This window comes from Staurois parvus, unplaced genomic scaffold (genome assembly GCF_062004578.1).
Source record: "Staurois parvus isolate SC_StPar_1 unplaced genomic scaffold, SC_StPar_1.0 ptg000665l, whole genome shotgun sequence".
NCBI classification, from domain to species: domain Eukaryota; kingdom Metazoa; phylum Chordata; class Amphibia; order Anura; family Ranidae; genus Staurois; species Staurois parvus.
In genome coordinates, this window is record NW_028318461.1 from 1 (window position 1) to 15,058 (window position 15,058).

Genomic DNA, 15,058 nt, shown 5'->3' on the forward strand with positions numbered 1-15,058 from the left:
GAAGGGGTGGAAGGAAGGGGTGGAAGGAAGGGGTGGAAGGAAGGAAGGAAGGAAGGGGTGGAAAGAAGGAAGGAAGGAAGGAAGGGGTGGAAAGAAGGAAGGAAGGAAGGAAGGGGTGGAAAGAAGGAAGGAAGGAAGGAAGGGGTGGAAAGAAGGAAGGAAGGAAGGAAGGGGTGGAAAGAAGGAAGGAAGGAAGGAAGGAAGGGGTGGAAAGAAGGAAGGAAGGAAGGAAGGGGTGGAAAGAAGGAAGGAAAGAAGGAAGGAAGGGGTGGAAAGAAGGAAGGAAAGAAGGAAGGAAGGGGTGGAAAGAAGGAAGGAAGGAAGGAAGGAAGGGGTGGAAAGAAGGAAGGAAGGAAGGAAGGGGTGGAAAGAAGGAAGGAAGGAAGGGGTGGGAAAGAAGGAAGGAAGGAAGGAAGGGGTGGAAAGAAGGAAGGAAGGGGTGGAAAGAAGGAAGGAAAGAAGGAAGGAAGGAGTGGAAAGAAGGAAGGAAGGAAGGAAGGAAGGGGTGGAAAGAAGGAAGGAAGGAAGGAAGGGGTGGAAAGAAAGAAGGAAGGAAGGGGTGGAAAGAAGGAAGGAAGGAAGGAAGGAAGGGGTGGAAAGAAGGAAGGAAGGAAGGAAGGGGTGGAAAGAAGGAAGGAAGGAAGGAAGGAAGGGGTGGAAAGAAGGAAGGAAGGAAGGAAGGAAGGGGTGGAAAGAAGGAAGGAAGGAAGGAAGGAAGGGGTGGAAGGAAGGAAGGAAGGAAGGGGTGGAAGGAAGGAAGGAAGGAAGGGGTGGAAGGAAGGAAGGAAGGGGTGGAAGGAAGGGGTGGAAGGAAGGAAGGGGTGGAAGGAAGGAAGGGGTGGAAGGAAGGAAGGGGTGGAAGGAAGGAAGGGGTGGAAGGAAGGAAGGGGTGGAAGGAAGGAAGGAAGGGGTGGAAGGAAGGAAGGAAGGAAGGGGTGGAAGGAAGGGGTGGAAGGAAGGGGTGGAAGGAAGGAAGGAAGGGAAGGAAGGGGAGGAAGGGGAGGAAGGAAGAGGTGGAAGGAAGGAAGGAAGGGGTGGGAAGGAAGGAAGGAAGGAAGGGAAGGAAGGAAGGAAGGGGTGGAAGGAAGGAAGGGGTGGAAAGAAGGAAGGAAGGGGTGGAAAGAAGGAAGGAAGGGGTGGAAAGAAGGAAGGAAGGGGTGGAAAGAAGGAAGGAAGGAAGGAAGGAAGGGGTGGAAAGAAGGAAGGAAGGGGTGGAAAGCAGGAAGGAAGGAAGGAAGGGGTGGAAAGCAGGAAGGAAGGAAGGAAGGAAGGAAGGAAGGAAGGAAGGAAGGGGTGGAAAGAAGTAAGGAAGGAAGGAAGGAAGGGGTGGAAAGAAGGAAGGAAGGAAGGGGTGGAAAGAAGGAGGAGGGGTGGAGAGTGGAAGAAGGGGGGAAGGAAGGAAGGAAGGAAGGAAGGAAGGGGTTGAAAGAAGGAAGGAAGGAAGGGGTGGAAAGAAGGAAGGAAGGAAGGAAGGAGTGGAAAGAAGGAAGGAAGGAAGGAAGGAAGGAAGGGGTGGAAAGAAGGAAGGAAGGAAGGGGTGGAAGAAGGAAGGAAGGAAGGAAGGAAGGAAGGGGTGGAAAGAAGGAAGGAAGGAAGGAAGGGGTGGAAAGAAGGAAGGAAGGGGTGGAAAGAAGGAAGGGGTGGAAGGAAGGAAGGGGTGGAAGGAAGGAAGGGGTGGAAGGAAGGAAGGGGTGGAAGGAAGGAAGGGGTGGAAGGAAGGAAGGGGTGGAAGAAAAGAAGGAAGGGAGGGGTGGAAGAAAAGATGGAAGGGAGGGGTGGAAGAAAAGAAGGAAGGGAGGGGTGGAAGAAAGTAAGAGGTAGCTCAGACTCACATGCTCATTCAGAAGCATCAGAACTGTTGGCTGCTGTGTTCAATTTCCTGCCCACACATCCTCTGCAGCTGCACGGACTGGAGTGTGGGCGGGCACAGGGGGAGGCAGAGCAGATTCAGTCTCTCCGTCTCCTCCCTCCTTCTTCAATGAAGCAGCTGAAAGCCGCAGGAGGGAGAGGAGGAGAATCAGATTCCAGCTGCTTCATTGAAAGCCATACAGGAGATCGCTGCTAGTCATCGCTGCACAGATCATACCTGATCATTCCATTTCTTTCCTGGCCCCCCCCCCCCAGCTGTGTTCTCCTCAGTGCCGAGTCTCCTATTGGTGCAGTGGATAGGGGGAGGGACTGGGGGGGCCAGGAAAGAAACGGAATGATCAGGTATGATCTGTGTAGCGGTGACAAGCAGCGATCTCCTGTATGGCTTTCAATGAAGCAGCTGGAAGCTGTTTCTCCTCCTCTCCCTCCTGAGGCCTTTAGTTGTTTCATTGAAAACCATACAGGAGATCGCTGCTAGTCACCGCCCCCCCACACACACACCCCTAGTCCCAGCACTACTTGCACCCAGCTTATTTCCACTCGCACAATTGGAAATTTCTAGGGCTGCTCTTCTGTACTCCAATATGGAATTTACAGGCAAGTTAAAATTACTCTGATTTTATTCACACAGTACAGGATACAGACAATTTACTCATAAGCCATAGGATATCACTAAGTAATGAATACAAAGGGTGGGTAAGAAACGGAACTGTGCCAATGGGTCAAAAAGACAACGGAGGATAAGGAACCAGGCTCAGAGTGCAGCTGCAAGAATCTGGCTTCCAAAAGCTGCATCCAAAAGAACATTAGACATCCAGCAGGTAAAACGCTGAGAAAGTACGAACAGAAGACAAGGTGGCCGCTTTACACATTTGGGCAACATAGGTAGGCTTGTTGCCTAAAATCCCAGGACACTCCCTCAGGTCTAGTGGAATGGGCGAACAACAGCAGAGAAAGAGGTTTTTGTTTGAGACCATAAGCACTAGCAATGAAGTTCCTGATCCAGAGTGTAATGGTGGAGATTTTGAAGCAGGGTGACCCTTGTGAGGTTCCAAGGAATAACAAGCAGAGAATATATTTTTCTAATAGAAGTAGAAGCTTTTAGGTACATTGTACTAGCTTTGTCTATGTCCAGACAATTCAGAGAAAATTCCTTTGGATTGCTTAGGAAAAAAAGCACAAAGGATGACAGGACAATGTACTCATTGAGATGAAACCTTCAAACCACCTATGGAAAATAGGATAGTCTAGGGAAGTGGTCTCTAAACTGTGGCCCAGGGGCTGGATGTGGCCCTTTGCTTGCCTTTACCTGGCCCTTGGGGCACCCTTCATCCCACTGAAACTAGACACTATTCTGCCCACTTGCACCAGCAATGGGCATAATTCCTGCTACTAAAACCAACAGCGGGATACTATTCTTCCCCCTAGTATTAAAGATGGGGCACAGTTTACTCCCACTGATGGCAAGAAAATTTCTATTCCTGCTAGCCACAGTCTGGCCCCCCAAAAGTCTGAAGGATAGGAAACTGGCCCTTTGTTTAGAAAGTTTGGCGACACCCTGGTCTAGGGCATAAAATAACTTTGTTGTTGTAAAGTACAACCCCAAATCCAAAAAAGTTGGGATACTGTAAAAAAATCTACATAAAAACAGAAAGCAGTGATTTGTAATTCTCAAACCCATAGTTTACTCACAATATAAAATAGAAAACAGATCAAATATTGAAACTGAGAAAATGTACCAGTTTAAGAAAAAATTAAGGTAATTTTGAAATTGATGACACTCTGAAAATATCTGGAAACTGATTAGACCAGTTACAAGAGTTCTGGGAAAGGAATGTTTTCCCATTCTTGCTTGATATAAGATTCTTACTGCTCAACAGTCCTGGGTTCCTCAGAAAGGAAAAGATACTCCAATCAGAATAATGTGTAGGTATAACCAATACTTTGTTTTTTGTTTTGAATAAAGTAGAACAGGGTTAAAATAGTTATTTTTGTGGTCTGTGTCCTATTGTGGAGACTTATCTTTACTTCCTGTGCTGGAAACAGGAAACGAGAGAAAAATTTCCACAAAGCAAGGGAAATTTCTCTTTTAGATAGTTGTCATTTGAATAAGTGTCTCCACTGGAAGTTTACCCCTTATCTCAGTAGTCACCATGACAAATAATGAAGGTGGATCCATCTAAGGCAGTGCTTCTCAACCTTTTTTTTTAATCAAGGCACCCTTTAAAATTCTGCACAATCTTAAGGCAGCCCATTCTAAAATGTAAAAATAGAAAACTGACAGTTTTACATAATGCAGCAACATCCACATACTTAGGACACCCAACATGAGAGTTGATTTATTCTTCCAAAGCAAACATAGCTTTGAACACTGGTACTTACTAGCATTCCTCTGTTTCTCTTCTCCCCAGTTTCTTTCCCTCACTCCGCTAATGTGACCCCAATGCTGACGGAGAGGTGCAGGGAAGGGACAAACATGGATGCTGTACAGGAGCCCAACATCCTCATCATCATCCAATTACATAATTGGCTGTTAGGATGCTGGCGGATAAAAGATTGCAATAGTGCACCATGAAAACCTGTGGCTCTGAGTAACTAAAAGGCAGGCTTCATCCATCTGCTGGCTTGTAATCAATTTTGGGCAATTTTTTTGGAATTTTTCCAAGGCACCATGAAAAGACCTGAAGGCACCCTGGTTGAAAAAGGCTGATCTAAGGGTCCTTCTCTACTCTTTTGTTTTTTGTTTTTTGTTTTTTGCCCACAGAGTTCAGTTCATTAATCTTCCACTGAGTGGATAGGTGGACATATTGCTTTGTTATAGGGATGTTATTAGTCAGCTGTGTGTTAAGAAAGAAAGTGTAGGGGTGGCAAACACCAATTTTTCTGTAGATTTTATTGATTTTTAATTATATTTTTCTAATCAGCCTCTGTTCTTTCAAACACTGTAAAGATACCTCTGAACAAGTCAATGCCCATTTCCTTAAACATTACTGCAAAACTTTAAAGGTAAACAGTGCTGTTCTAAAAATGATCTACAGCAGCCATCACACAGGTGTAATAAAACTGTCTGAATAGGTTATTCTCTAATACAAACACTAGCTGCCTGGAGTTTGCATATTATCCCTGTGCTTGCGCGGGTTTCCTCATTTATACCGGTTTCCTCCGACACTCCAAAAACATGTTGGTAGCTTAATTGGCTCCAGTCCAAATTGGCCTTACTATGTGTATTTGTGAGAAAGGGATCTTAGATTGAAAGCTCCTTGAGGGCAGGGACTGATGTAAAATGAGTATGCATGTAAAGTGATGCATACATTGATGGTGTTCTATAAATACCTGTAATAAAAACAAAATTAGGTACTTCACAAGGTACAGCGACTTGATAAGAAACCCATACTTAAAGCTTTCCAGACCGCAAAATAGAGTGCTCCAGGCTGTGTAACCCAAGACACTTGACATTCACTTGTTTGCTTTCAATGATGTACTGTTAACAAGTCAGTAGGGCCATGTGAACTAATACATACCTTTGGCGCTACTGCTTAATTTGACTCGTTTTCTTTTGCCCACAGATGGCCTATCATCCTGGTCCTCCTGCGACACACAGAAAAAAAGTTATGTAGACTTAAACACTATAAAAACTAATCTGTAACAGTATACCCAGCAAACAAACTTGGATCCTGTACAGAAGTCAGCATCTCTGGGTGTCTGTGCTAAGATTCTGTTGCTAGTGTACAATGAATGTCTATACAGTAAATGTAAAGTTAGAGGCAATTCAAATATCTCTAACTTAAAGTTAGAGATATTTGAGCTGTCACTGCTAGTGGAGCCAAAATAAATTAAAACAAAAAAAATACAAGTACATTAGGATGTGTCCCCTGTGCTGATGCCTCTTCTATTATGTGAGGTCCTCCTCCATTTAGTTTGCTTCACTTTGATACAAATTGAAAATTTTCAAAATTGTCCCAGTAGGCAAGCAGTTAAACAAGTAAGCAATGGCTTCCACTATGAATCACTGTAAGCTTCCTTTTAAATATTATGTCTCTGAGTAATTGGCATAAAAATGTACGGAAGTCAGAAGTACCCACCTCTTAAAAGAAAAAAAAGAAAAAAAAAGAAGAAGAACTTAGGAATTTTGAAGCTGGGTTTACTGTACTTTTTTTTTCTTCGTTCGACAAGCCAACTGAACCAAAAAAATAAAAACCTGACAGATCTTCATGTGTTATGCAGGGATCTCTCCCACTAAGCTATTGTACTCACTCCCCCCCCCGGTTAGAATATACTGATCAGTGCTTGCAGTCATTTGCTGCAAGCACTAACTGAATGCTGGTTTTACAGCAGGACCATTCAACAAAAGCTGATCCAAATGTCAGACAGTTCCTGATGAACCAGACAATTTTCGTAACATGTGTGCCTGGCTTTAGTCTCACAAGAGCTTGCTGCATAACTACACTGGAAGAGTGGCCACATGATCTCTGCTAAAGGGGAGGAAACATTCAAGAAAACTGACTGCCCTGAACATCACTATCACTAACAACATTCAGCTGAAAACATGTCCAATGCTCTCTGTATATGGGCACCAGTAAAGAGAAGAATTGAGGGTACCATATAAACCAGCCAAACTCTAGAATGATTTGTTTTAGCATGCACTTTGTGTCCATTGTGTAGCAGCCAAGAATTGTGTTTTACAACATAAGGCACTACTAAAAGGCAAAGTTCACCTTCGGAACATGCTACATGTTCCAACAATATTTAGGGTGCAACATGTAACATGTTCTAACTTCTGCCTCCTCTCCCTCCAATCCTGTGACACCAGGAAGAGAAAGTTTCTCCCCACACCTGCTGTCACAATTTAAAATCAGTACAGCCATGCAGGGCTCTGCCACATGACCGCATCATCCATTCACAGTTTCTTGTGTGAATGAATGCCTACAAGTACCATCATCCATTGCGGCTGACAGTTTGTGGCTCAAAATGAACTGCAAGGGCGCTGGTGAGAACTCTCGTAGTCCACCGATTCTTGCTGCTCTCAGGTAACCACCTGACTGTACAAGGTACGGGCAGACAGCTTACTGAGTTTCTGCAGGATCCAGGCATTGCATTCGCGATCTGCTGATCTTGGGTGCAATGCCTTACAGACTGCAGTACAAAACAATAAATGTAAAAGGCGAACCTAATCATTTAATGCACTTTATTGGAAGTGAACGGTCCATTTAGGTCTTTACACAGTAGCGCAGTGCCATTCAGTGTGCTGTGGGAAAAAAAACATGTGGCATTTTCCTGTGACTTACATCATACCAGCTCTGCAGTGTGAACAGTGCTCTAGTGTCTCAGTCAATGTGCTTTAGTGGTGACATGTGTTGAACCAGTGTGAATGAGCCCCAGACAATTTCAAGGGAGAAAGTAAGCATCTCAACCCTCTCTACATTTGATGCTCATTGCTGGGGAGTGTTCGGAAAAAAAACTATACAAAATAGGTTTGCTTTAATGAAATGGTAATTACTAACCTCGTCTGACGAATCAGATGCAGCTGTTGCCCCTTTTGCACCTGCAGCTTCTGCAAAACAAATTAACTGTGTGAAAAACTTGGGACACGCTTCCAAATAAGATCTGTGGCATTCAAGCACCAAGCTAAACAAATGATTATGGCAACAAAAGAGGTCATATATGAAAAAAAAAAGAATGTGATTTGTGTGACCAGTTTTAGAATCCGGTTAGCTATAAACAGATTGAATTTCATCCAATTCCTGCTGAATTGGCCAAAATTTGGGACATGGGTGACTGTAGGCACCACCCAGCTTGACAAACTTCGATTTAAAAATAGAAAGGATCTAGGTGGAAGATTTTCATACAATAGTCCAATAGTTGGGGTGTCGCAGCTGCTGGAATACAATAGCTAGCAGCAAGGATTCCTTACACAAAAGAACTATGGTTTTCTCGTAAGCCAACATCAGAAAGCAATGTTAGAAAGTATATTACGTTTTATTTACTTGTTTTTATGCATACCTTCTTTTCTCTAAGCACACCATAGCCATATACCAAGACAAAAAAAAAACAAAAACTCCCATGATGCTGTGCAAACTTTAAAACAAAACCAGCTATCAGAGAGTCATGGAGGCTACCATTACTAACCATAGCAGGGAGTTCAAGTTACCTGGATGTCATTCTGACACTTAAATGAGTTTAGTCACTGATTCTAAACAAGTATGTAGGTAGAGAGTCCTGATTTCACTTTGACTTCCCTCTGATTTACTGATCTACATACCTGTAGTTGTTCTAGATCAGCAACTCAAGAAGTACTGAAGCAAGAGAGTCAGCATGGCAGGCAGACATCTAAGCTGTTCAGAATGTGGTTATCAGTGGTAATTACAGAAGATCAATAGTCAAAGCATACACTTATTTTTTATCAGCATTGTAATAGCAATAAAAATGAATGGACAACCCAATACGCGCTTACAAAAAAATATTAAAATGTTTGGGTAAGCTGTAAAATCTTTTTTTTTTTTTTTTTGCAGTACATCATAGGACAAAGGGTAACCTCATCGCCATTATGACAGTTATGCTGCCACCTTTGGGTGACTGGACACTAGCAAAAAAAAAAAAAAAAAAAAAAAAAAAAAAAGAAGAAGGACAGGAAATCCCCTTTAGACAAGGCTTCAGTTTTTGTAGCAAGCCATACACCACAAAGTAGATTGGTGGGATCCTTGTATCCTGTGATGTACTTCAATAAAATTATTTTACAGGCAAACCAAACATCCCATTTTCTTCATCGTACCCAGGACACAGGGTATCTTCATCTCCATTATGAGAGTGATCTCCAAAAGCACTAAATAAGAGAGAACAATATGGCAACAAGCCAACTGACCCCAACTAAAACAGAATAGGTTAGAACCTCACGCAGCAGCATACAAAATACAGCGAACAAACATAGGAATGAGTGAATCAAAGATCTCTCCTGTCCCTAAGGACCCTGACTTCAACAGGCGTGACATTAAAGCCAGCACCCGTAAAAAAGAATGGAAGATCAGGCCTTGCAGCAATAGTCAGGACTATCCAGAAGGGTTGTTCACAGACATTATCACAGTTCACAAATGTTACAGTGCCGAGATTTCCTTGCCCAGGCCGAGTGATTAGAACCTCCGGAATTCCTTCCACTCAAATCCTTCACAGCCCACAAGGTAGAAGGCACAAGATTAGGGAGAACTGGTCCAACGGTCACCAGAGCATCCACTGCGAATGCTTGATAACTAGTTCTGGATACAGATCTTTCCAGCTTCACATTGAATCTGCAATCTGAAAGACCCACATCTGGGGTCCCCGTACACCACATGGTACAGAGCTCCTCGTACACCACATGGAACAAGATCAACTTCCCCTGGGCTACTCAAATTCTGGTGCCTCCCTGATGATTTATACTACACCACCACCATGGTGTTCCCTGACTGAACCCTCACAGGTAGGTCCATTCAGCTGCACTGACCAATGAAGCAGGGCAAGACTAGTCACCCTCAATTTCAGGATGTTGATGGGCAACAATCTCTCCTGCAGTGACCAAGAAATTGTCCAGGACTCCGCTCCAGCTCTCCAGGCTGGCATCTGTCATCAGGATCCTACAAGAAAGACAAATGATCTTCCTATCTCCAGAACCCATGAGGAGAACCACCAGTCCAGAGACTGTATTGTGCCAGGGAGTAATAGTATCAGGGAATCAGACGACAGTGTCCTCCTGTCCCTTGCCACAAGACATTCTGTTCGAGAGACCTGGAATAAAACTGGGCAAATGGAACTGCCTCGGAGGCAACCATTTTTCCCAGAACCCTCATGCAAAAGCAAAAATTGAGGGAATTGTGAGCATCTTGAGCAAATCCTTAGAGCAAGAAATTTGCCCGGAGGGAAGATCACTATCCTTTGAAAGGTATCCAGGGCCAGACCCAGACATTCTAACTTATGGAGTGGGATCAAGGTAGAATTCTGTAAATTCAGAACCCATCCAAACATCTCCAGACTTCGCACTGTATGAAATATGTTGCTCTCCAAAAGCAAAGCAGATTGTTCCTGCTGAAGTAAAAGTCATCCAGGCATCCTATCACAAGCATATTTGAAAAGAGCCACAGAAAGAGAATCAGAACATGGATGGACACTCTGGGAGCCATGGACAGGCCGAATAGCAGAGCCACAAACTGGAAGTGGTGATTCTCCACCGCAAACACTTTTGGGGAGCTGGAAAAATCAGAACGTGTAGGTAACCATGTTTGATAGAGAGGCCACCATACATCGAAATAGTTGAACCTTTGAGGTCCAATCTGGGACATACAGCAACCGCTTGGATTCTGAATCATGAAGAGCTTTGAGTAGAAACCATGAAACCTCTTTGTTCCCTGGAACTGAAATGATCACACCTTGAGATACATGATCACAAACTTGCAAGAGTGCAAATCTTTTGTGTGGATTAAAAGAAACATTTGAAGCATGAAGCTCAGAAGGCAGTTCTGAAATTTCAGTTGGAAGCCTGCGTGAGCCACAATGTTGCGGACCCACTCGCCAGCATTCCGAAAAGGCCGGCACACATCTGCCTCCCTCCTCCACTAATGAGTGGACATGCCCCTTCATTGTGAAGAGGCGGCTTTGGAGTTCATGTTTTTTGCAAAATTGGACTGGAAATTGGGCATAGAATCAGAGACCTGACACTAGCAAAAGGAATGCTTCTTGGAAGTAGAAGCTGCAGGTTTTTGAATGGTAGCCTTTGCCTTTTATTTAAGCTGTAATAGAGTGCTCTTATCCACAGTCACCTTCTGGATATAATCAACCAAAACAGGGTCCAACAAATGTTCCTTGTGAAAAGATAAACATTTCACATGTTTCTTGCAGGGTAATTCCTGCTGACCAACAAATCTGCCATGATCCTATGCATGTGCATGGACAAGACCCCTAGCTGAAAGTTGCTGTATGGAATCCTTCGAGAAATCCACTAAGGGAAATCCTTTCATATCACCACTAGTAGAATCCCATTTCCCCCACCCATCATGCAATGAGTTCACACCTTAAGGCTTTGGCACAGCCACAATTGCTGGCAGTAAAGCTGCCACCTACCAGAGCAAACTAGGATTTAAATAAAGCCTCCAGAAATAAGTCAAAAACATGCTGCTGCCTCCTGACTATTAAGAGCTTGTAAATGCTGGGAGGCAGAGGCGGGCATTCAAGTCATGTGACTGCTTTGATTGACTGTCACAGAAGTCACATCATCAGAAAGCTTCCAAATTGCAGGTATGCATCGGGAGCTTTCCGATACCCGCCAGTAACTGTGCTTAAAAAGCGCAGTGCGCACACTCTCAGCACAGAAAAGTGTTACGTAGGGCCACATATATACAGACTCACTCATATATGCGTACCTCTGGTGAGAAGAGGAAAAATACTGGGACCTCAACCACTGGACACATGAGGGTCTTGTTGAGAGAAAACAGTGGTGGATCCACCAAAGGCATACGAAATTTCTTAGTGAACTCATTTTTCATGGGGTATTGCAATGCAAACCTTCTTAGCAGAATGAACGACTTGTTAGGGCGAGCCCAGTCCACATACAAAACATCACCTGAGGATGTACAGGAAAAGATTGATGATATTGCCATGTCCCACAAGGCACTGCTTCTGTGACCTGTAATCCCACTAGGCAAGCTGTCCCCAGGGTCTGTACTGCTGATCATACATGCAGCAACCCCACTTTGTACAGAGTGAAAGCATGGGGCAGAAAAAAACAACTGTCTCCTGTATTTTTTTTTTGCCTTCTGGATGGGCCCCAAGCTTCACTACAAAGACCCCCCTAGGGGGTCCAATTTTCACACACACCACAGCAGGCAGCTCCCAGAGGGCCTTTAGGGACTCGACTTTACTATAGCATTCAACCAGTCTGCAGGACAATGTATAATTTTGCAGGGTTCAGTTCTGTCTACTCAAGGCTAGAACAGGGTTCAAGTACCATTCCTCTGAGTGTTGAAAAGCCGTAGACAAATAGATCTGGAAAGCGGTACTCTCCAAATCCCAAATGGAACAGTCAAACATGACCTTTTCATGCAGAGACTGCACAGACACCTAAGACACTAGCAAAGAAACTGGAGCCTTGCCTAATGGATATAGGTTAAAAGGGCAAATCCACTTTTGTGGGGGGAATAGCAAATAAGAAAATATATAATACAGCATATACTGTACAATTGCTAGACAAGCCATACTGTAATTGCAATAAAATTACCTTTCCTTTTCAATATGCAGTGCTGCAATTTTCTATAGCATGCAATGCAATATGGCAACCATTGGTGTACAGAATACCTCAAGAAATTTAATTTTCAGCTTGTGTGATTGATTTACTGATTTTGCTAGAAATCTAAACTATGATGCAAGCCAGATTTGGGCATCCTCGGCAAGGGATAATCATCTCTAAAAAAGGGCTTCAGATCCTGCAGCTTTCCTCATGATTGATAATGAAACGTAACTCCCATTCAGAATCAATTTGCACATTGACATAACCAAACAGCATTTTCTCCAGAACAGAAACAAGTAAGAATCTGCAACAAAGTTAGATGTAATCCTTGCAAGGTACATAGATCACTCAAGAGGGGAAAGTTTTTTCTTAGCAAAAGTTACTTTTTAAGCCTAGGAGGGGACTTTCTGTATTTGTGCCAGTGTCAAATCACCTGAAGGTGGCAGCAAAACCCCGTCATAATAGAGATGAAAACACCCTGTGTCCTGTGATGTACGATAAAGAAATATTTCATGCAGTGAATGCTGCCTGGCTGATGGCCATATCTTTCTAAATCAAATCAATTAGCTCTGCTCCTAAAATACAAATCAGTGCTAAAGATTTATAAATGAAAACTATAAATGTGCCAGTGCATATAAAACAAAAAGTAATTAAATCACTTAAGTGAACTGTGACTGCTGCAGCTTCTAATATGTGCTGACAGTTGCACAAATAGCTGAAAAGAGATAAATGAAGATCACACATGTCATTCCTAAAAAAAAAAAAAACCCTGTGACCACATAACATTATAATGCATTCATTAAAAATTATAACCAAAATCAGTTTGATTTTATTTAAAATTTTGATTTTATTTCATATTTGGTTATAATATTTAATGAGAACATGAGGAGGCAGATACAAAATCAGTCACCCTGCACAAGCCGAGAGCAGCAGTGACCAGTCTTTATTACAGGAAGCTCCCGCACAGAGGCAGTTACACACTAGATAACTGAACAGATCTGAAACAAAAATACACAAAGCACTCCAAGAAATAGAACACACATTCACATCTATTTAGATCATACTTGCATATTCCAGAGTTCAGCTTTAAGTCTGCGTATTTTTCTGGGTTTAATCAATACAGTGAAATGTTACTGAAGTGTATAACTATGGCAGTGACCTGATAAAGCACTTGTACTCGGTGACTGATCCGGGGCCCCGCTGGAGTGTTTTTCTTCAGGAAAGGTCAGTCCAGAGCCCTTTAGGGCAATAAGGTACTTTTCATGACTTTTTGCATATGCACTCTCTGCAGAACCTAACAAAAAACATACACATCATTTTTATTAGCAAGAAAATACATTTTACAGTTACAGAGAAACCTGTCTCAAGAGAGTAAAGGTCACAATAGTCTAAGACAGGGGTCTCCAAACTTTCCAAACAAAGGGCCAGTTTACTGTCCTCCAGGCTTTAGGGGAGCTGGACTTTGCACAGTAGAAAATGCCCCGTCAGTGAGAGCAAACAATTACCTATCACTGGTGTCAGTGAGACGAATAGTGCCAAATCTTTGGTGTCAGTGGGAGGAATAGTGCCCCATCATTGGTTTTAGTGGGAGGAATAGTGCCTGATTGTTGGCATCAGTGGGAGGAATAGCGTCCCAATATTTGGTGTCAGGGGAAGAAATGGTGTCACATAATTTTGTGTCTGTGGAAGGGATAGTACGCCCAAGGGCCAGATAAAGGCAGGCAAAAGGACCACATCCAACCCCCAGGCCACAGTTTGGAGACCACTGGTCTAAGACAATGACAGAAAAAGATATATTAATAGTAAAAAGGGATTTCTGCAAGTACTTTACAGTGAAAGATTTTTTATATAGAACCAAAAGTCTCTCTGCTCTTGGACACAAGGTATCGATTCTCTATAGTAGAACATGTTCTTCTAATTGGTTGCAGAGATATTTCTTATTTTTAGGTACACGATATTAAACATTTTAATATCTGAAAATATATTTAAAAAGCATGAATAAGTAATACATGCATTTAAATGAAAGGATATCAGACACTAGCTAACCTACATCTAGGGTAAAATACCAAGGGGAATACATTAACAGGATCTAAGACATTCTTTAGAATTCCGACATACCTCTGCATGACAAATGGGTGCTGGCAACAGATTCATGTACCTGTTGTAAGCAGGTACATGAATCTAGTTCACACAGCACAACAGACAACGCAACAGCTGAGGATTTTTAACCTAAAGTGACTAACAGGCAGGGGGCAGATTCAAAGCAAACAGAGCTTGCTATTGAATAAAGTATCCACCCACTGCCTTCTGTCAATCACAAGGAGAAAGTGGCCCCAAGGAGCAGCTAGTGTCTCACCTTTCCCATCAGGATCTACCTACTGTCAGTGTCACTGGTTACTAGGATGCTATTTGCTATGAAGCAGACAGCTTCCTTAACCAGATGGGAAAAGGAGGAAACATCTGCAAACCTGTCACCTGCGACACAGTGTACAGAGTCAGACACTCTTACAAGTGGCGTTATGAAAGACTACCTAAGTCTGCTGCTCGTTTTGGTAATGCTACCAAAATTGCCGGGATGGAGTTTAAAATATGGCACACGCTGTTGTAACCACTTTCTTCCCATAGGACGTACTGGTTTGTCCTCTGGTAGAAATGGTTCAACCAGGATGATATCTGCAGCTACAGGCATCATCCCGGTATTTATTTTTTTTTGTTCAGCCAGCGATTCCCTTGTATGTGAAAGCCATCTTAGCGACTAATCAGCCGCTGAATTGCTTTTACAGGTGGTGGGAGGGGTGGCGCCCCCCACCCCTCCCTCTGGTGGCTCTCATTTGATAGGGGAGCCCGGCACTGAAGCCATAGAGGTTTTCGGAGACCATATAGTCTCTGGTCACCTCTATGGTATTCAGAGCCAGAAGCAACCAGTATTATGTCACTTCTGGT

The 15,058-nt window shown here is 43.3% G+C and overlaps 1 protein-coding gene across 1 annotated transcript in view; it reads right to left on the reverse strand.

Moving 5' to 3' along the window:
• Positions 1-5,379: 5,379 nt before the first annotated feature.
• Positions 5,380-15,058, reverse strand: part of LOC149447909 (E3 ubiquitin-protein ligase UBR3-like) — a 54,828-nt gene continuing 45,149 nt past the window's right edge. The window contains exons 4-6 of the mRNA XM_089651866.1: positions 13,275-13,409; positions 7,371-7,420; positions 5,380-5,457 (exon numbers count right to left, since the gene is read on the reverse strand). Coding sequence (XP_089507992.1) covers positions 5,380-5,457; positions 7,371-7,420; positions 13,275-13,409 — 263 coding nt within the window. The remainder of the gene's footprint in view (positions 5,458-7,370; positions 7,421-13,274; positions 13,410-15,058) is intronic.